We start from the raw sequence: 23,061 nt of genomic DNA, 5'->3' as shown, positions 1-23,061 counted from the left end.
CATGGATGGTCGCCATCCGCTGTGTTGGGATGATGCTTCCAAGCTAGAGAGGTTGACAGCTATCCTCCCTCCTGGTCCATCTCCACTTTGTGAGGGATGCAGAAGCCACGGATGTAGACGCTGCATATTTCTGGAAATGGGAATATTTCTGCCCACCAGCACCGGGACCGCCTGGAAAGTGGACCTCGTGTTACACATATGGGGATCCTCAGAGGAAGTCTGTCCTCATATCAAAGCATTTGGATTTCATTAACTCCACTTTACAGGAAAACTTAGGACCATGGTAAAGTAATAAAACCTCTGTCGTATTTGATGTTTGGGAGAAACTCCCACAGGTAGCAGGATCCTCCCTGAGTGGGGACTGGAAAAGAAAGAGGACATGTGTTTCAAAGATGAGACTTTCCCTGAGGCCATTAAGGAGACTGGTGCGTAGCCTTGGGTCTGTCTCTCGCTGTCCAAGGGCAAGGCCTCCTCCTGGGCGTGGGAGTGAGGGCCCACGGGGCAGAGCTGGGTTCGGGGAAGCTTGGCCAGAGGGTGACGGCTTCCAGAGAGAAAGGCCCAGCAGTCGGACACAGTGACTGGCAGAGTCACCAGGACAGCTCGTGGACTGAATGACACTGATTGGCACCCTCCCTATAATATTGGGAAGACTTCTCCGGTATGATCAAAAAAAGGATATGCTGAGCGGTAACTGGGAAGATCATTAACAATAAAACAAGTCTCGTCGGGTGTTTCATAAATTTTAGCGCATGAGTGTGATGATCTCAATTTTGCTAAATAGAAATGTCCTACGATCGTTTGCATTCTATCCTTTTGAACAACTGGTCGAGGCAAATTTATTTCCAAATAGTCCCTGCCCCTTAGCCCTAAATAAGTAACCAAATACCCGGATGAGCCTCTTGCCATAATGGAAACCATCAGTGACTCCGGCTTCAAAAAACATCTCCTGGAATCCTAGTTCCGCCACCACACGTGGTGTGATTTCTGCGGGTCCCCTAACCTCTGTAAACTGCAAGCTCCTCCCCCTTTGGAAAGGGGGGTAATTCTACCTCCTTCACCGCGTTACTGGCACAGAATGCATCTGAACTATCATGATATCTGGCATAGCATAAGTGCTCAATTAATGCCAATTAAAGAAAATCTGCTTTGGCTGGCACACAAGTCCCCCCACTTCCCCGTTCTGACTTTCCCCCCAGTGACTTCGGCAGCTGAGTTACTTTCTGGAGCCTTTGGACACCCAAGTTTCAGAAAGAACAGAAGTAGCAGCAGTAACGAGGCCACCACACCAACCACCCCCCCACCCGCCCCTACCCGGGCAGCTTTTGCTTTGCTCTGAGGTTAAAGAGCATCTGGACGACTGCCGGTCTCGGTCTAAATGTCTTGGGGCAGGGGACGGTGCAGTGCCCCCTTCTGGAGTCCACCTGGGCAATGCCCTTCCCCTGCCCCAGCGCTCTGGCTCCCGGGCAGGCTAAGGGTCTCCCCACGTGCTGTGAGGGGTCCAATTCTCAGGCCTCATTCGTTGTGTCGTGTAGAGTGGGGTTAGCGAGCTGCAGCTCACAGGTCACACCCAGCTGCTGTCTGTGTTGGTGAATATACTTTCACTGGGACACAGCCACACTGTCTGCGTCTGCCCCGCGCTGCCACGGCGGAGACGAGTTTAGCGCAAACAGCCTGTATGGCCTGCGAAGCACAAAATGTTTACCGCTTGGCCTTTTAACAGGACAGGTTTGGTGTAGAGGGAGAGAACATGCTGGAGTCAGGAGCACCGGGCCGCAGTCCGGACCCTGTGGCTGACTTGCTCTGGGTCCCCGGGGAGCGCACAGCCCCTCTGGTCTCTGGTTGGGGCAGGAAGGGGTCGAAGCCACTCTAATTTTCCTTTAGTTCCAACACGTCGGCACCCCTCCGTTCTACTGCCCCGTCTCTCTTGGCGCCGGCGCTGAGACCAGAGGCCCCCGCGCTCACCGAGCTCTACCTCTTCCAGGTGACTGTTGCATGTTCAAGGCCGTGCCCCTCCAGGGAGATGCCAGATGGTCGCTCGGGGAACAGAACTCAGCTTCTCCAAAGAGATGACATGAAACCTCCCTTTTAGCAACAGAGGGCACTGGCAAGGAGCGCAGTTAGCCCTCTCTGATTTGAGGTGGGGGAGCTACTCATGGGGCCGGCCACTGCCTAAGGGCGATTTCTCAGGACAGGCCTGGGTCCGGTTACCACCGGAACCGGCGGTGATCCAGCTACTGATGGGCAGCGCGGAGGCCCAGCTGGCCGAGGAGCAGCTGAACCGGCAGTATCGGGTGCTGCTGGACGTCAAGGCCAGGCTGGAGGGCGAGATCACCACGTGCTGGAACCTTCTGGAGAGCAAGGACTGCGGGTACGTGTGAGGCTGAGGAGGGCCAGTGTTTGTAGCATCTCCAGGACGCTGATGCGTGTATTGTGACCATCCTACATCACACACCTGCCCAGAGCTCTTGAATTCCTTCCTTCTCAGCCACGGGTGCCCCCCTGTCCCAGCGGACACTTGGGGTTCTGCTTCCTCAGGGTGCCCAACTGCTCTCATGCCTGGCCCTTAATTTTGGTTCTTTCCTTTTAGCTGGCGGCCTTGGGCCATGAGCAGGGTGAGGGAGAAGGAGGAATATCTGTGGCCGGAACGTTTCTGATGTGCTGGGCATTTTGTCTTCCTTCACTGAATCCATGCAACATGATAAGGCCTACCTTAAATTTTTCTTTCTTTTCTTTCTTTCTTTCTTTCTTTCTTTCTAAGATATGCCACTTTGATTCCGTGTCTCCCCCTCTCTCTGTCCCTCCCCTGCTCATGCTCTGTTTCTCTCTGTCTCAAAAATAAATAAAAACAGGGGCACCTGGGTGGCTCAGTCGGTTAAGCGCTCGACTTCGGCTCAGGTCATGATCTCGCAGTTTGTGAGTTCGAGCCCCGCATCGGGCTCTGTGCTGACAGCTCAGAGCCTGGAGCCTGCTTCGGATTCTGTGTCTCGCCCGCTCTCTGCCCCTCCCCTGCTTATGCTCTGTCTCTCTCTGTCTCAAAAATAAATAAAAACATTAAAAAAAATTAAAATAAAGACATGCCACTTTTCTTTAACTAAAAAAAAAAAATCTGACTGGACTCCCCTCATCTCTATCAGGCCTAGTCAATTTTGCTTGTGCCACAGCTGAAGGAGTATGTGAGGGTACGAGGGGCCCCAGTTTGTAATCGAGGAAACTGAGGCTCAGAGAATGATGGCAGCAAAGAACTCATGTGGCAGGAAAGTATTTGGAGTGTTGCATGTAGGAAGAGCACCTATGTGTGAACAGAAGACCCAGTCCTCTCTGATGAGCCCTGTTGTCTCTCTTCCTATGGATTTCAGCATTATTTTCCCTAAGACTTAATAGCAGGCCATGCAGTTAACATTACCGTCCTTGTTATTGTAGATGAAGATACGGGGCTCAAAGAACGCAATTGGCCCCGGGGCCTGAGCTAGTAAGGCAGGAGGGCAGGGACTCAGGCCAAGTCTGTCTTTTCTTAGCTGCTGGGCTTGAGGATGGACATCTCTGTGCATCTGGGTTGCAGAATGCCTTCAATCCACATGCCGCTCCCTCGGGCGACCCACAAGCGTGTCCCGTGACCTGCACCCCACAAGCCCCACACGGCACCTCCTCCTTGAGCCCACCCTGTGAGCCCAAGGCTGCCGTGGTAGCAGCAGATCCCGTACACAGGGCAGTGGGGACCTTCCTGTCGCCGCACATGACAGACACGGGAAGCCGGAGACCCCCCCGTGGCTGACACCCACCTTACAGACGGCTCATCTCTGGGGTGGGGCGTCCCTGAGGCTCTGCGGCTTCTCACGACTTCTGCCTGTGTTTTGACGTTCAAGTTCTCTCAGCGGGGCCATTTTCCTTCTGCAGCACTTGGGGAGCTACATCTCTCTTCTGGTTCCTGGCCAATAAGTTAAAAGAATAAATTAATAAATGAAGCTGCCTGTTGTGTGTGTCTACTGTTGTCAGGTTATTTCACCGAGTTACAGTGGGCACCTGTGTGGTGTATTTTAAACTATGGCTGTGATCCATTGATGGTCTGTGAAGTCATTTTAGTGGATTTTGATCAGCTAGAGAGAGGGCGAGAGAGAGAGAGCAAGAGAGTGAGAGAAGGAGAGAACAGAATAGAAAATAATATGTATGTGTGTTTTGCACATGTATAGTTGCAAAATGTGCAGTGTAATTCTTACTTGGGTTGTGCTCAAGAGTTCAAGCCCATGGTCTGTTCCAGAGCTTGTATTTTCAGTGGGGAACCAGGGACCAGAAGAGCTGGCTGACTTGCTCTGGGCCACCTGGCTAGTGAGGGGCAGCGCTGGGAGCAGAGGCTGTCCAGAAATACCCCCTCCTTAAATGAAAACACAGCCCTAATCCTGCCTTGTCAGCCCTAGAAGGAGGCTCTCATGGGGTGCAGAAGGGGCCAAATAATTAGGTCCTGCCTTTTGGGTCACCTGTCCTCAGGCACTAAGTTCCATGTCCAGGACTTGGAGCATTCTGGCACTCTGATACTGGTCAAGAGTGCATAAAGGACCCAGATTCCCTGTGGCTGGGTGGAGGATGGGTGGTTGAGAGGGGATTCAGCTGTACCTTGATAATAGCAAAAGGGATCTATGGGACATGAGTCTAGAAGACCCAACTCACAGCCTGCTTGTGGGGCACACAGACCTGTCCAATCTCATGGCTCTGGGAGGAAAGGGATCTTGTCTGACACCCTCTCCTTCTAGCTCCCATTTCCTTCTGTCTGCTGGATACCATACCCAGCCCCTGGGCTCCCAGGAGCTCCTTCCCAGACGCTAGGCCAAGGAGGACCTAAGCCCTTGAATGCTTCTTTCCTTTCTGTGAATGCCCTTCCTCTGCAGGTGAGGGACATATTGGATGGGTGTCCACGTTGCCCAGGGGAGTGGCTCTACTCTCACAGGCTTCAACCACACACCAGATTCAACATTATGACCCTGGCCATCCCTTTATAGGTACCTGAAGAGTACCTATATAGGTACCCAAAGAGTATGAGACTATACTCATACTCATATACTATACTATACTATACTATACTCATATACTCAAGGTATAAAGAGTACCTTTATAGGTACCCAAAGAATATGAGAAGGTGGATTCCTCACAGAATTCCCCTCCCTACCTCCCCCCAGCCCCCCGGTGGCTGGGTGCTCTTTCTCCCAGACCTCTGATGGCCGTGGGGAAGCTCTTGTGAACAAACTCCTTACTGATTCTGCCATGAAGTGTATGGAAAGTTCTGCTGAGTAGGATACATAAACACTGTACAAAGACAAACGCATGGGGGTGCAGGGAGCCTGGCTCGTTCAGAGAGGGCATGAAAGTTCTGCACCCCTCCCCACATATCTTGCCCTATGTGTCTCTTTATCAGGCTATTCTTCGTGTCCTTTATCATATCCTTGATGCTAAACTGGTAAACATGAATGTTTCCCTGAGTTCTGGGAGTCATTCCAGCAAATTATCAAACCCAAGGAAGGGGTCACGGGAACACTGAGTTATAGCCAGTCATTCAGAAGGACAGGTGACAACCTGGAACTTACGATTGGTGTCTGAAGAAGGGCAGCCTTGTGGGACTGAGCCTTTACCTTGTGAGATCTGATGCTAAATCCAGGTGGGTAACATAGGGATTAAATTGAACTATAGGACACCCAGCTGGTGCCACAGAGAATTACTTGGTATCCGGAATAGACAGCTGCAAGGGGAAAGTGGATTCTGCTCTGGGGCCATCCGCAGGGTAATGGGTAACGGGGAGAAAGATGATAACATGTCTGAAGGCCTCAGAGTGAGTGTGGCACCACCTCCACAGGCCACTGTGGTGCCTTGTCACAAATGTCTCCCCTACTCTAAGGCAGGGACTGTGTCTTTTATAGACGCGCTCTTAGTGTCTAGATGATGTCATGGTAGGAGGAAAACAACATTGATTAAGTGGATAAAATTTGTGGATTATGGAGCTGGATCTAAGAAACCTGATGGTAAAATCCTATCTAATTTGAATAAAAGTGTGCTTTTTCCATTCATCAAAGCCTCAAGAGTTGCATACCTAGAATAATAGATCATTTATTACTTATTATTATTATTTATTACTCTTCTTTTAAGAGTCTTCATGATTTTCTTGACCTACAGTTTTCTCTGTCACCACTTCCTAACACCCAGAGGACACGGCAGTATGAGGCTCCACACACAGGAGCTGTCTTCGACGTTTGCACCCCCTATATTATGTGATGGGCGAGGTTCCCTTACAGGGCACAAACCCTTGGATGCCTCATGCATCTTCCTGCAGCAGGAGCCACAGCATAGAAAAAGTAGGCTGTGGGCTAGGCACGATTCCTGGGGGCTAGTCTACAGGTCCACACCTTTCCCTCCCGCTGGTTGAGATGCATCCGTCTGTAACACCACCATGTTTGAAAACAGCATCCCAAGACCACAGCTCTGCCTTTCCATCTGCAGTAGGCTTCCTGCTTCTAGAGACTGGTATTTTTGAAGTCAGACTCAGTGAGAGAACTGTGTGCACACAGGTGAGTGAAGGAGGGCTACAGGCTTCTGTCTCTCACACTCCGTCTTCGCCACTTCTTGTCACTGACTCTGGCTCATGTTTGGTTACCAAGGGCCACAGGGACTCTTTTTAAAGGGTTGGGAAGAAAGGCAGTCTTAGATATGAGGGCAAGGATCTTCACCCCACACTCACCTCCTTTGAGAAAAATGCAACTCAGTGGAACCAAGCAACTTTACAAAGAGACACGCAACATCAGTGTCATTATGCAAAACAGCACACTCGGTTGAAGCCCAAGCCAGGACCATGATGAAGCTTCAGTACAGAGGAGCATCACCTCGACATAGAAAGCCTCAATGGCGATGTTATGCAGTAACAAGTGTTGTGTATTTTGAGATGGAGGAAATCATGAGTTTTAGCTAATGGAATGAATCCTGCCAGAGAATAAAGTCAAAAGATAGATTCGATTTAGCGGGTCAAAAGAAATGACTTTATAAGTCTAGTTCCCTGGTTTATAGAGAAGCTTGTTGCTATGTGATGAGACAGAGGAGAGTAACAAAGCAGTGTTTGAAGATGTAACCTATGCAGATCGCACCCAAAGGCCTCTGAAGGATGAGATGGGCTGGCCTGGTGAGGTCTTCTAATTATGATGTCTATAAAGAGTTATTCATTGATGAGCTCTGAGTAACCCTTAGGACAGAGCTGACCACTAGTTACCCTTCCTGGGAAACCCATTCTGAACAGAAGTCTCAGACTTCTGTATTTCTTCTTGATAGAACTCCAATAGTTTGTTTCATATATACAGATCTGGTCCCTATAGAGATGTCTATTCCGCTTTTGCTCAATGCTTAGAGCACTGGAAAATATTCATTTTCACGAAGATTTAGTTATAACCCCCATACTGACTCTGATAACTTAGTTTTACTCCATATTAGGTCTTTCTCAGTCCTAGGGGGCAATCTATCTCCTGCCACAAATTTTAAGAGAGAACTTTTGGGACCTTAGTAGTCAGCAGTCTTGGCTCTCTGATGCCAAGAGCTAGTGGGGTATGAGATGTATAATAATTTTGGGGATGGAGATTTCTCCTGGGCATCCTTCTGCATGGTCCTTGGAGAAGCCTTGCCCTATTGTTCTGGTATCTCAACATTTGTATTTTCTGAGACACAAAGAATAATATAGAATGTTAAATTCTTATTTTATCTCTTAATTTCAACTTCTTGTACAATTTCTAGACCTTATAATCCTTCTTAATTCTGGCAATGACACACTTATTCCCTTATTGGGGGGTGTGCAAGGTGAAGAGAACAAGAATGGGCTCTGGAGTTGAAAGAAACTGATATTAACAACAGGCTTTGCCACTTTATAAGGGGGTTGATCTTAGAAAAACAACTTCACGTCTCTGGTCCTCAATGTCTTTTCTTTCTTTTGTAAAGTTATGGTAAGAATATCCACCTTACAGGATGGTAGGAAGGATTAAACAATATTGTTGATAAGCCCCCTAACACATATGTTAAGTGCTCAGTAAAGAATTTTAGAATCAAGGAAGAAGGGCAGGAAAAACCACCATACTGACTCTGATAACTCAATGTCCATCAAGTTTCACAGCCTTGGAACGTAAAAAGGTTATTGTTCATTTTTGCTTGTTTCTGGCTTATTGAGCTTATCTTTCCTGGTCCAGATCAGGCAAGGTTCAAGGTCACCCTTGTACTGATGATCTTTGCAGACAACCTATTTAAAACATCCATGGCTACCTAAGTTTGGGTTGCTTCCTGATGGCGGCACTATGTCAGGCTTAACTAGTTGTATGACAGGGGCATGGCATAGTGCCTGGCACATGGGATGTGCCACGAGATGCAAGTTGAATGAATGGACTTACCAAAGTCTTATTGCCCCTCAAAGTGAGTTTGAAAGGCAAAGAGAAGAAAGAAGAAATGTGAAGTTTTTGATGACCAAAACCCATAACATCTATCAGCCCGAAACCAGGCTCTTCCCTGGATAGAGAAGGCTGGTTTACTCTTAACCCAGGTGGGCACCATTGTTCTCATAGGGTTTATCCTATGACCAACAGGAACAGTCATGCCTTCAGTGTGGGCACATCAGCTCTAGTCAAGGTATGAACATCTGATGGCTAAAAGGATTTTGTTCTTTGAAAAATAATAAAAGTTTCTTACTTCCCATCAGCAGACAACCTGATATCAAAGAGCCAGGAGGCACCTCAAATTCATCAACATTCCTTTAATGAGGCGAGGAACTCTTAATGGTAAACCAACAGCTGAGTAACAGGATGACAGTACAACAGTAGGTAGAGAATCAAGGCGCTGAGGTCAAAGCATTGAGCCAACACCCACCTGGGATGGGGTATAAAAGGCCTGGCAGGGAAAGGGGTTGTCACACTCAGTGGCTCGGCCTTCACAGCTGCTCTGAAGCTCCTGTGCTACCTCAGCCCACACCATGACCTCCTGCTACATCAGCTCATCCCGCTGTCTGGGCAGCACTCAGATGCCCGAAGCTGCAAATGTCTGCGGTTCCTGCATTGACATTGGGGGCCAGCCTGGGGCAGAGGCCAAGGCTGCCTCCCTGTGCCTGTCTGCCACCCTGGCACATGCCAACCGGGTGCGTGTGGGGACAACTCCTCTGGGCCGACCCAGCCTCTGTGTGCCCTACAGCTGCCAAACCGCTTGCCCCTTGCCAGGGACCCGCGACATTCCCGGCAACATCGGAGTGTGTGGGAACTATGGGGAAGGCGCCCCGAACGGCCACGAGAAGGTGACCATGCAGTTCCTGAATGACCGCCTGGCCAACTACCTGGAGAAGGTGCGTCAGCTGGAGCGGGAGAACGCGGAGCTGGAGACCAAGATCCGAGAGTCTAGCAAATGCCATGAGTCCAGCGTGTGTCCAGACTACCAGTCGTACTTCCGGACCATCGAGGAGCTCCAGCAGAAGGTGAGGTCTGAAGTAGCCTGGGGTATGCTGGGTCTGAGGAAGGTGGAAGGGCATGGCAGTCAAAGGGCCATTGAAGACTCAAGGGTGTTTGTGTTCTTGGGTTCTCTTGAGCATAAGCGTAGATGTCACCCATAGAGCTGGAGCCCAGAGTATGATGTTTTGTGCATGAACTGTCTTCCTGGTTTTCCACAGATCCTGTGCAGCAAGGCTGAGAATACCAGGCTCATTATTCAAGTTGACAATGCCAAGCTGGCTGCCGATGACTTTAGAATCAAGTAAGTAGGGCTGGAAGAAGTCTCAGAGTGACTCCTTCCTCTACCCTAAGTCACAATGGCCAACTACTTAATTGACTGAGTTACTGTCCTGTTTCTTCTTTCCTAAATTCTCCAAATAAAAATTTTTATTACAAACAAAACTAATAGAAAGTGGCTGAGGAAAAAAAACACATCAAATTCAGTATGTATGGTGTAGCCTAGAGTTATGCCTCCTTCATTTACTTCTCTAAAATGGAAGGTAAGGCTGCTTGAGCTCACTCATCAGGAGCAGAATAAGGTGATTTCAAGAATAAACTGAGCAAGGACAGTCACTGAATTTCACATGTAAGTTAGAGGAACCATTTACAGATAGGTCAGGGTCCAAATTTATCTATGGGGACCTCAAATACCAGGCATTTCTACCAGACAAAGGTCAGAGATAGACAAGTAGCCCAACACAAGGAATAAGGGAGCAAATCATTGACCAGGTACCTGGATGTTGCTTAACCTAACGGTGTGAGTCCTGTATTGGATCCTGAAATACATGATCTCATGCAAGCGAATTCATCTTTTGGAACCAAAGTTTCTACAATGCCCAATGGTAAAAATGATACCTACTATGAATACCTTGCTAGACCATGAGCTGATTGAGTAGAGGGGTTGAGTCTAATTAATCTCTGAAGCCAGTGCTGAGCACAGTGAGCAAATGAGGATCATAATTGGTGAAGGAAATGGAAACTGAGGGCAGCTGAAAGGGACTGTCCTTGTCATCCTGCTGACCTTTCATCTCCTGTCCTGGAAGGCACGAGAGTGAGCTGTCCCTACGCCAGGTGGTGGAGGCGGACATGTGTGGGATGCACAAGCTCCTGGATGACCTGAGCCTGGCCAAGGCCGACCTGGAGGCCCAGCAGGAGTCCCTGAAGGAGGAGATGCTCTGCCTCAAGAGCAACCACGAGCAGGTCTGGGCTTGGGGCTGCAGACCCATGGGAGAGGGCACTGAGCAGAGAAGGGAGCACCACCCACCCTGTGGCTGTAGGATTAGAAGCCAGGCTCAGTTGGCATCAGGATGAGGGGTTGATCTGGGTGTGGGAGTCAGGCTGACTCTGTAGGACGTAGCAGAGGTGGTGGGGCCGGCGGAGGGGTTCCTTGTCTCTAAAGGTTTGCCTTGTGAATTTAAGAAGGCGACCCACTGGGCTCTTCCCAGTGGATTCTGGACAAGATCTTTCACATCGTGCACAAGTGGGCTCACCCCTCATGCTGCTCATCAGAGAAGGGGTTCAGGTGCCATCTGCTCTGTCCAAAGCCCTTTCCTCACTCAGAGTGTTGGTCCTTCTGTGCCCACAGGAAGTCCACATCCTGAGGGGCCAGCTGGGAGACAAGCTCCAGATTAAGCTGGACGCGGAGCCCACCGTGGACCTGAGCAGGGTGCTGGACGAGATGCGGTGCCACTACGAGGCCATGATGCAGACCGGCCACAACGACGTGGAGCAGTGGTTCCAAGATCAGGTGAGGGTGCCGCCTCGGAATAGGGAGGGCCCCCCGGCTTCCACCTGGGCAGGGGGGTGATGTGACATCTCTGTGCTCTTGTGCTTCAGTCCGAGAGCATCAGCAAGCAGGACATGTCCTGCTCCGAGGAGCTGCAGTGCTGCCAGTCGGAGATCCTGGAGCTGAGGCGCACGGTGAACGCCCTGGAGGTGGAGCTTCAGGCCCAGCACAGCCTGGTACGGTCCTCTGCCCTCACCGTGCTGCTGGTGCCACGGGCCACGGCCTGGCAGCAGCGTGTCTTAGAAGTCCCACTCATCAGTCCCACTAACAATCAGAACTCAGGGGCTGGGTCCCTCTCTCCCTGGGGGAGATGCCTCGCCATCAAGGTTGGTTTGACCCCCAAAACTGGTTCTTTAAAAAGCCAACTCCACTTCCTTTACAATAAAGGGTGGCGATTCAGGCTCTCATTCTACAAGACGTCACTGGGTGTCTACTTGGTCAGGTACTGGGAATACAGGGATGAACACTTCCTCCAGGTAGAATTTTGTGAAAAGTCGTGGTGATATGGGCAGCGATTTCTCCAGAGTTCTGGGCATGTCCTATGACATGGTGAGATTGGCCATGATTCCTACTGCTGAATTCTGGGACACCTCGGTCTCTTACCCGGTTATTTGCCACTACAGAAGGACTGTCTGCAGAACTCCCTGTGTGAGTCGGATGCACGCTTCGGCACCGAGCTGGCCCAGATGCAGATCCTGATCCGCGACGTGGAGGAGCAGCTGTCTGAGATCCGGGCTGACCTGGAGCGGCAGAACCAGGAGTACCAGGTGCTGCTGGACGTCAAGGCCCGGCTGGAGAGCGAGATTGCCACGTACCGGAAACTTCTGGAGAGTGAGGATTGCAAGTATGTGTGATCTAGGCACTCTTGGCCAATCATTTGCCCAATTCTTATGAGTTCCTTACGGTAACAGTGGTGTTGTCTACAAACCAGAAGGCAGTCTGTGCTCCTGTTGAGTGACCCATTGCCCTTCCTCTTCTCACACTCTGCCTCATTGACGGAATATGAAGGGAGTGACCATCCATTAGGATCCATTGCCAGGTCTCCAGTGGGGCTGCTTGGCTAGCCATTCACTGGTGAGAGTAGAAACATGGCTGTATCTTGAACAGGCAATTTGAGTATAGATCCCAGCAGGTTTGTTGAACTCACTTTTGCTCTCTTTTTAATCTTTGTTTGTATTTTTTATCTTGTAGGCTAGAACCCGATTCTCGTCTAGAAAACCTTAACTCTGGATGACATTGTAGATAGAGATCCCTCAGTCTAGCACTAGGGGTGCAGAATAGGGGGTCAATGGCTAGGGCATCTGTTGGGTTCCCGTCCTGTAGTTTTAAAGAGGGGGACTCCTTCCTTGTGCTCTCTCACACATCATTCATTTCCCATCCCTCACTTCATTCACCTTTTCTCTCTCGCCACAGACTCCCTTGCAATCCATGCTCCACCTCTGCTGCCTGTGTGACTCCCCCCTGTGCGCCTCGTCCAAGCTGTGCCCCCCGCACTGCTTGTGGGCCTGGGTCGACCTGTGGAGTCAGCACCGGGAACCGATTCTGAGTGCCCGTGTACCAGCAAGGGTGGTTAGGGCAAGGGGATGCCTAAAGAGAAATGCTTGTTATACATCCAGAAAATATGGCTTCTAACTATTGCTGACTTTCTGCATGCAGAGCCTGTCCAAAGGCCACAAGATATCAGGAGAAGTGGAATCTTGGTCAGGAGGCTTCTTTCCCAGCTCCAGATTTTCCCAGATTAGCTCCATGCTGTCAGTGGCCGGATCCCAGCCACCACTGGTGGGACTATCTACATTGGAGAGACTCAGGCATTGGATCAGATTGAAGAAGTATCATGGGGTGAGGATGGGGCAGGACCTGAAACTGCATTTGCATTTCAAGCACCAACTTTAGCTTGAAAAATTTCCAGTTTGTGGCCAGGAAAGTGAGAAACAAACTTCACTGTTTGGGCTCCCCCCCCCACCCCCGCCCCGATGTACTGATTCTGTTTCTAACATCTGCAGCCCCAGATAATGGCCCCAGTGAGGAGGGCAATGAAACTAGATATGACATATGTGAACAATTCCTCATCCACTTCCTTCCTCCTGTCCTTCTGCCGCCCCGCCTTGGAAGTGGCTTCATTTCCTCTCTAGTAAGGTGGGAGTTCCCTGTATCAGATCTGAGCTCTCTTCACTCAGAGTTCCTTTCTTTGACAAAGGACCAGGCTGGCCTCTTGCTATGTAAAGAGAACTTTCAGATTAAGAAATCTCTCTTCTCTAGAAATCTGGACTCTCATAACTATTGTCTGGCTATACTTCTCTCTTCATCTAACTTTACAGTAAAATTTGGACAAGGACTTTATTTTTTTCTAGTAGTTTCTCCTGAAATATTAAACCATTGCTAAGCCTGATGATTTAGGGTGATGGAAAATGTATTATTACAATATTGTCAAAGTTTTTATTCTTATTTACCTTCTCTGCTCCCACCTCGTGTCTTCCCACCCTCCCCCTTCCTGACCACAATGCCACCACATTGGCCAGTATGTTCCATTGGACATCCTTGAGACCGGACCCTGCTCTTCCTCCTTCCTGGAATGCTTCCCCTCTCTTTCTTGTTATTCAGGCCTCGGCAGAAATGTTACTGCTTATGAGAGCTCTTGCTTGGCCATCAGTCCACATACTCAACAGCCTCGTCACTCTCTGTCTTGCTTATTGTCATCATCAACAGCTAAAATTGCCAGCTCTTCCATTGTTTCCTCACTGAAATGCTTACTGGAGATTAGCATTCATGCACTGCTGCTTCCCTGGAGCCTAGCTCACTGCTTGGTACAGAGTAGATGCTTAATAAACATCTGTTGAAAGAATGAATGTGTCTTCCTGACTTTATCTCTGACTTGTTACGGGGCTTGAGAATCATCACTTAACTCAGCGTTTTCCCCTGCCATACAGTGAGGGTTATGTCATCTTTCCCACTCACATCCTAGATCTGTTATGGATTCTAGGATTAAGTGAGATGATAGAAATTTTAAAAGTCTGAAAAGGAGAAAGCACCATATTGACCTCATGCAGAACCAGTGTCATATAATTAGGAGTGTGGGTGCTGAGCCAGACTGCTCACAATTCACCTGTGGCCTCAGGCTGTTTCCTCTGGGCAGCTAGAATTAGTTTCCTTTAGCAGCTATAGGCGATCAGAAATGAAATTGTGTACTTAATAACTTGTTTTCCAGAGCAAATTTGATTTGAGTATCTGCATTAGTTCAAAGAATGAGAAAATTTTGCTTCGGGGGTGGGAGGCAGAGCCTTCTTAGCAACTCCCTTATATTGAATCCATCCAAGAAGACAGGGCCCAGTTGTATGGGTGCTCTCGTTTCCTTTTTCCCCCTTTGGGTCCACCAGTGGTGACGTGATGTGCAAATGTACCTTACTGCCCTGGGCACTCAGTAATTCTAAGAGCCACTGTGATTCTTGTGGAACTTCATTTTGGAGGCTACGTTTTGGGGGGAGTGCAGATTATGCCTGTTTGCAGTCCTGATTTCTGAATGTGGTTGATAGCTGCTTGAAAAAAAATAGCTCCTGTTAGCCTCCCTTCTCAGATATTGTGCCATCATACGAGAAAGGGCAATATGGGGAAATGAAATCACTTCACCCACCCATGTCAGAGTAAGACTGGGATGGCTCAAGGCAGCTTCATCCTCATGGGGACAAAATGCTTCTTGGCATTTAGGAGCTACAACTTCCAGTGTTGAATGTGGTCTTGGTGGTGAGGGGTGACTTGCAGGAAGAACTTCTCATGATAACAAGGCCCCATCTTGCCTGATGTTGATTGACTGGCTTGGGTTGGGGGCAGGAACAGGAGTCTTTCCAGAAACTGGCTTGGTTTTTGTCCATGATTTGAGCTAGAAAGCTTCCTCTGCAACCTTGGCTTTTTCTGAGAAGCAAAATGAATGAGATGGGGCCTGTTGTGTTGGGGCCCACCTTTGGAGCACTGCCTTTTAGAAAGACCGAGGCTCCTGCTTCTGGCCAACTTTAAGTCCCCTGACTCTGTGTCTGGTGTATTTCTTTGCTTCTTGTGAACAGCAACATCTACATCAAACACAGAACCTGCTTTGCTCTCTTCCTCTTTGATGGTTAAATATTTGAATAGAACTGCACAATTTTTAAATTGAGGTTTAAAAAAATTTTTTTAAATGTTTATTTTTGAGAGAGAGAGAGAGAGAGAGCACGAGCAGAAGGGCAGAGAGAGAAGGAGACACCGAATCCAAAGCAGGTTCCAGGCTCTGAGCTGTCAGCACAGAGCCCGACTTGGGGTTCAAACTCACAAACCGTGAGATTATGACCTGAGCCAAGGTTGGACGCTTAACCGACTGATCCACCCAGGTGCCCCCAAATGGAATTTTATATAGTGGTAGCTCCTTCCTACCTGATGTTAAGTGCTGCCGCTTCTTCCTGAGAAGCTAATACCACTCTCTAGCATTCTTACATGGGAGGCATTGTAACTGCTTTTAAAATATGAAGTAGTAAAGCTCACAGAGGTTAAATAGCTTGTCTAAAGATATGATTTGGCAAGTGGCTGAGCCAGGACTCAGACCTAGATTGCTTGGCTACAAAGCAACTCTCATGATATCACTTACGTATTTATCCTCTGTTCCTTTGAGTGATTGAGCTGCCTTTTAAAGAGAGACCCTTCTTCCTCAAAAAACTAAAAATAGAATTATCATGTGATTCAGTAATTCCACTACTGGGTATTCACCCAAAGAAAATGAAAACACTGATTTGAAAAGATATATGCACCCCTAAGTTTATCGCAACATTATTTACCATAGCTAAGACATGGAAGCAGCCTAAATGTCCATCGATAGATGAATGGATGGAGATATTCCATACACCATGGAATATTGTTCAGTCATAAAAAGATTGAAATCTTTTTATTGCCATTTGCAACAACATGGATGGACCTAAAGGGTATAATGCTAAGTGAACTAAATCAGTCAGAAAAGACAAATACTGTATGACTTCAGTCATATGTGGAATTTAAGAAACAAAACAGATGAACAAAGAAAAAAAAGACAAAAAATCAGACCCTTAAATACAGAGAATAAACCAGTGGTTGCCAGAAGGGAGATAGATGGGGGGGGGTGGTGAAATAGAGGCGATTAAGAGTACACTTATCATGATGAGCACTGAGTACTCTAAGAATTGTTGGATCACTATATTGTACACCTGAAACTAATATTACACCGTATGTTAACTATACTTGAATAAAAATACAAAATAGGAAGACCCTGCAATGTGAGACTTGGATGTCCCTATTTTTCACACTCAGGGTCACTGACAGTGTAATTTGGAAAGGGTCGCTGAAATCATGTCATTTGCTTGACCAGTTTAGTACAAACCTTACTGGACAGTGTATTGCCAGTTCCTGAACCAGCTAGTCTGCCCCCAGCTCACTGCTAACTCCTCCTGAATGCCTTGTCTGTGTTGAACATTTCATGGGTCAATGTCAGTATCTGAGAAGGGACAGACGATGACTTTCGAGGGGAGAGTACATCATTAGCAGAGAAGGACTAATACCAGCACAACCAAAGCGACTGATGCTGTCATTAAATAATTCTATTCTTTTCCCAAAAGGACATGAGTTAAACACATAATTCAGTGTGATCTACTTTTGAATGCTCTGTAGGACTTTTCATAGAAATACATTCCTAGAAGAAAACATGTCAACCTGATTTTGATTTGATTTAGGACTACAGGGTTTAGAAGTCAAGGATTTTCTATCATTGGAACAACAAGCTATTGTTTGGTTTCATGTCACGTTTGTTCGTTCATTCATTCATTCATTCAACACACACTTGCTGAGCATCACCATGCACTAGGCACTGTGGAGGGTAAAACTGGGTATGATTTGCTCCATAGCTGAGCTCATTTGGTTCTTTCTTTCATGTTTACATTGACTGTGAGTTTACATTTACATTTACATTTCATGTTTACATTTTGTGTGTGTCAGATGCCGTGTTGGAAATTACAGAGATGAACAAGATAGTCAAGCAACTGAGCCACCCAGGTGCCCCCAGAGATGAACAAGACAAAAGTAATAAGTCAAAATCCTTGCTTGCAAGGGTCTTCTGCATAAGCCAACAACAAAGCACACTACCAGGACGTAAACTGAGGATTCAGTATGAGTGGAAGCTTTCACTTGAAGGCAGCTCTTGAGCTGAAAAATATGAACTCCCAGGGATGGACTTGACCTTCAGAATGTTTCAGAATTAGGGTATTTAATAATGGATTGTCAATGTGCAAAATAAAGCAGAGTTGTCAATATTTCCCTATTTTTATTGCATAAAATCTGTGAAGTGGGCCAAGTAAGTAATTCTATAATGACTTACTCAGAATTTCATATTTTCCCGACTTCCTAAATCATCTACTCTACAAGTCTCTACAATTGCATTTTCCTCCTTTTCATTCAGCACACCTTTGCCCCAGGACTGTCTCCAGCCAGATCAGGGAGAGATTTATTAGCATCACATCCACAAGATGTGGTCCCCTGAGAAGCTCAGAGGAATGGACTCCTACATTGAGGGGAAATCCACAAATTTTGGGGGGCACAGAACAAAGGAGATGGCTCCTAATCCAGTGCCTCAGGGACCTCGTCAACCAGAATCAAAGATGAGGCTGTGGGGCTATGGAGAGCTGAACTCTGGGACAGGGCACATCTGAACCCAACTGATTCAGCACAAAAGACATAGACCCCTGAAAGGGGAAATGGAGCCCAAGTGTGTCCCAACTCTCACAAACAAGCATTTTTATTTTTGTTTGTAGAAGGTCTTCTTGAAAAAAGCCTAGCTTACAGAAATTAGACACATAGAACACACATCCTGCAAAAACTTGAAACAGAAGTGAAGGCAACACTAAGCCAATAGTCCTCCTCCACAAATTAGTTTCCATATGTATACAAGGGAAGGGGGGGGGAGGTATTGTGAGATTCTAACAGATGATTCTCACTGTATTTCTCACTGTACACCGGGGCCCTTCTAGTAGCTATAGCCCAAGCAGCACTCAGTGATTTGGGAGAGGGATGGCAGAGTAGAAGGCAGGGAAGAGGGTTTTGAGCCTCACGAGTCCAAGCCCTGAGCTGACCAGAGAATGGACTTGGATGAGATGAGTAAGGGGATATGTCCTGTCCTCTGGTTAGAGGAAGGCACGCTGGGATCAGGGAATGAAAAGGAGGGGAAGGGAAGAGAATTTAGATGCTGGTGGGTCCTGCTTGCCGTACCCCTTCTCCTGGGCTGGGATACAGAGTCAAGGGCAGGAGGATAATAGGTTCAGGATGTAGGAGCAGAGGGCATATGTCCTCCCTTTCCCAGGTAGAATGTGGAGAGGCACCAAGACCCCAGGGGAGTCTGGACAGAAGGTCCTGAGAAAAAAATCATAGACTATCCTGAGACCCGGGGTGATACCGAATCTGAAAGATGACCCTGTGCATCAGAGAGTAGCATGAACAGAGCAAAAGGAAATCTGACAGCTCAAGAGCCACATGGGTGAGAATGGGGACACCTTGGCCACACTGGGGAGGTCTGGCAGCCGAGAACTGGGCAGGAGGACCCACGTGGGTCTCTGTGGCCGTGTGGATGGATGCAAATGCCAAGGGCTGAGCCCTGCCCACCTCCTGTCTCCCAACATCCTGGAGGAAAGGCCTTTGGCACTTGGGGTGACCTCTTGGAAAGGGGTCCTCGAGATGACTGAGATTAAGGTTCTGCTACCTGGTGTAGTGTGGGATGAAGATTAAAAGTACAATTTGGTTTAAGTATAAGAAAATAAAGGTACATATTTTTCACACCTGACTTTATGGTCTGAGATTCATTTTCGCTATAAATGTAAGCTCGCATATGTCCCCCTTTGGGTAAATATAAAAAGTAGCATACTGGGTATCTTGTTGTGCATTTTGCCTTTTCTTCACTGAAAATTCCATTGTAGTTGTCATTTCTATGTTAGTATATATCTATGTCTATGTCTATATCTATGTCTGTCTATGTCTACGTCTATATCTATGACTACGTCTAGATCTAGATCTGTGTCTATATCTACCTTAGTATCTGTGATGGCTACAAGCTTTTCACTATATTCATGCACTACAATTCGCTTAACCAGGCTTCTTTTGGTAGGCGTTTCATTTTCTCTTCGGTCTGCTATGACTCCCCAGATATTGCCATAAATATTCTTATTATCCTTGTACGTGTGTAAGTGCGTCTGTGGGATAAATTCCTGGAAGTGGAATTATCGGGTCACGGGGTAGGTGCAATTGTCATTTGCATAGATATTGTTAAACTGCTTGAAGAGGATGCATGTTTCACCCCTCACCCCAACAGTGTTTGACGATGCCTGTTTCCTTACACCTTGCCAACATTGTGCCACTAGCCTTTTTGATCTTTGTTAATTTAACTTAAATAGGTACAAAATGGTAATTTAATAAGCATTTTTGAATTGTAAATGGTGTGAGCATCTAGACCCGTGATTAAAAGCCACTTGAAAAAAAAACAGCCAACACTTATTTAGTGTTTACTGTGCCACGTGCTGGCCATTATTTTCAATGATTTACAGAGATCAAATTCTTTAATGGTTAAAACAAATCTGTGGGCTAGGTGCTATTACTGCCTCCGTTTTGCGTGTGCAGAAACCACAGCACAGTGAGGTCAAGTCATCGGGCCAAGTTTTCACAGCTAGTAAATGGTGGAACCAGAATCTGAATCCAGGCAGGCTGACCCCAGAGTTCTTGGCCTTGACCATGCTACTATGCTGCATTAAAGGGCTTTGTCATGGGCCCAGGTAGGACATAAATAAGGGCAAATGTGCTGCCCTAGAATGTGAATAAGGGAAGCCTGCCATCAACGCAGGAGGGAGAAGAGAAGGACAGACAATTATTTTGTCAGCTAGTCTCTGATGACCCGGAGACCTGGGACAGAAATAAAGCCGACTGATAATAATAAACACATTTAAAATCAAACTAAAGATTCCCAAGTAATCATATTATTAAATGCCACTTAATAGAGAAGACCTCAGCAGTGTTGCCTCTATTTCAAAGTCTCTCGAGCTGGACATTTGAGATCACAAAGCTCCCTGAGGGTGTCCTTCCTGGAAGCCCCGTCTCCTGGCCCAGAGTGTCTGAGGGTGTCGCAGGCACAGCTGTGCCAGGATGGACCACCTGTTGTGGTTTGCCAACTTCTTCCGGGTGCACACAGTGCACACTGCGTGGGGACAGCACTTGCTTCCTTAGACAACTTCAGAGTCACCCTTTTGCAACAGATAAGGTAGCTGTAGATCAGACCCCAACCCCGTGGGCTGCTCTGAGTTCACTGCTTTCTTTTTCACTCTGAGTTGCCTCAGTAGGTCCCATCACTATAGCATTGAATGGTGCTGTTCCAGACCCAGTGTCCTACCCCCCACCTTGAAGATGGACTCAACTCCAAAACTTTTACTCCTAAAGAGAGATGAGGTGGCCCCTGTGAATGAAAGAGGGGCTGCAGGACTTCCTCCCTCTTCACCCCTCAGCGCCGGGACCTCCCTTCATGCAGTCTGGCTCTCACGTTGTTCTTTGGGGCCAGCGACTCTTTACGGAGAGCGAAGGAGGTGGTCTGGGGTGTCAAGAATGGGCTCCTCCTCAGTGACACAGCGGAGTGCATCTCAAACACCTGCCTCATGCTTTCCACTTACTGCCAGTTCTTTGATAGGGAAGAAATTGGCAGAACCCACTTCTCTACAGAGTCACAGGCGGGCATCAGTGTCATTATGCAAAACACCTTGCTGAGCCCAAGCCAGGGCTTTACAGAGAGGTGTCAGGGCGTCAAAACTTCAGCTGTGGAGCCTAAGAAGTAACAAACCATGGGTGTTCTGAGATGGGAGGAACCATAATTTTAGTTGATGGAACAAATCCTGCCAGGGGGTAGAGTCAAAACACGGAGCCTGTTTAGCAAATCAAAGGAAATAGTTTTAATGGTCCAATTCTCTGGATTATAGTGATGCGCCGTGATGAGGCAAGAGGGAACTAAAGGGGTGTTTGAAGATGGAATATATGCAGATTGCACCCAGAGGCCTCTGAAGGATGGGATGGTTTGGCCTCGTGAGGTCTCCTAATTTATGGTGTTTGTAAGGGGATTATTCATTGGTGACCTCAGGGTAAATGGCACTGACCCTAGAGTGGGTTTTCTTTTTGGGAAGAATTCCAGATCCCTTTATTTCTTTTTGAGAGAATTCTAAGAGTCCAGGTTTCACCAATACTCAACATCCTCCCATTTGGTTTTCTCGGGGCTGCTTGTTCTTGAGTTTTGCTTAGAGAAGAGACCTACGTATACTTTTCTGGGGTCTTCCTCCATTAGATCTCCCTCAGTCTTTCGGTCCCAACACTCTGCAGGGGCACCTCCTGAGCTGGTTGCCTTGGTCCCTTGGCTCTAACGAAAATCTCTGGGATTTGAGGTCTACTTTAGACTCTTGATTTTTGAGTATAATTTTTCTATGTGCATTTTGTTGTTCTCCCTGCTCTATGTCTAAATATCTTCCTTTGCTGGAACACAAGGACCCTCGGATATTTTATTTCTTTTCACGTCAGCTTCTGGCCCAACTACTAAGCCTTCTGCGTCCCCCTGAGCAACAACACAGGCAGTACACAGGTTGTTCTAACCGGGGGTCATGGTGGGTTGGAAAGAGAATGAATGGGCTTTGCAGACATGAGACCAAATCGAGCCCTTGCCAATTTATTTCTCTGTGAATCGGAAGATGGACTTTAGTTACCTCATCTGCACACTGAAGCCACCAAGAGCTACATCGCAGGTAGTAAGGATTCAGTAGGAAAGAACACCTAATAATAGCAATATATACCTACGTCCCCATAAATTTTGGTTCTTAAACTTTTTTTTTTTAACATTTATTTATTTTTGAGACAGGGAGAGACAGAGCATGAACAGGGGAGGGTCAGAGAGAGGGAGACACAGAATCTGAAGCAGGCTTCAGGCTCTGAGCTGTCAGCACAGAGCCTGACGCGGGGCTAGAACTCATGGACCACGAGATCATGACCTGAGCCGAAGTCGGCTGCTTAACTGACTGAGCCACCCAGGCGCCCCGGTTCTTAAACTTTTGAGATACCCCTTGAGCTCTGGGCCCAGTTCCCTTTTCTGGATCAAATAAAGTTTTTATTTTATTTTATTTTTTATTTTTTATTTTTATCAGTAGCTTCTCTCTAGATACATCCTTGATCAGGACCATGGATCCTCTGTCTTTCACTAACCCCCATTGATCTATGGTTCTCATTCAAGTTAAAGATATCCTGAGATTTCTGGGGAACTGGTTTTTCCTGAGGAATAGGGACCCCTGCATGTTCAAGAATTGGCACACTGCTTGAGTTCAAGGGAATGTTCAGGAAACATGCTCAACAAGTGAATGACTGAAAGCTGATTCTGACTAGTCAACCAAAACTTAGCCAGCACTAATGTTTCGGGATGCATTGATGCTTTAAAGCTTCTCAAGAGGAGTATGTAGTGTAAAGGATAGAAGAGAGAAGAAAGGGGACCTTACAATAATCAATATCTATAGACTTCCCAGTTTTATAAAGTGGTGTTTTCTCTTCAGAGGAAACGCTGGGTGAGTCTAAATGCTGGTGACGGATTCACTGTCCCTCCTGCCATACAGATCACTGACTGAAAGATTCAATGCTTGAGTGAGGCTATATCCACAGACAGACTGGCTCAGTCCAGCAAGAGGGCATCTGGAAGGTGAATTAACTGCTGGTGATTGTTGAGTAGAAATATACATCTTTGATCTTTCATCAACCGAC

The 23,061-nt window shown here is 47.4% G+C and overlaps 1 protein-coding gene across 1 annotated transcript; it reads left to right on the top strand.

Annotated features, from left to right (window-relative positions):
- The first annotated feature begins 8,974 nt into the window (after positions 1–8,974).
- LOC124522144 (keratin, type I cuticular Ha8-like) lies at positions 8,975–12,811 on the top strand. The gene is made up of 7 exons (XM_047093389.1): positions 8,975–9,466; positions 9,659–9,741; positions 10,523–10,679; positions 11,065–11,226; positions 11,316–11,441; positions 11,889–12,109; positions 12,679–12,811. The coding sequence occupies exons 1-7, from the start codon at positions 8,975–8,977 to the stop codon at positions 12,809–12,811; spliced, it is 1,374 nt and encodes a 457-aa protein (XP_046949345.1).
- The last annotated feature ends 10,250 nt before the right edge of the window (positions 12,812–23,061 follow it).

The sequence above is a fragment of the Lynx rufus genome, unplaced genomic scaffold (assembly GCF_022079265.1).
Source record: "Lynx rufus isolate CCGP_SWC_20201006 ecotype Redwood Valley unplaced genomic scaffold, mLynRuf1.p SCAF_34, whole genome shotgun sequence".
Classification (NCBI taxonomy): Eukaryota; Metazoa; Chordata; class Mammalia; order Carnivora; family Felidae; genus Lynx; species Lynx rufus.
Note: the sequence above shows the minus strand (reverse complement) of the source record. Positions and strands in the feature narration are given on the sequence as shown.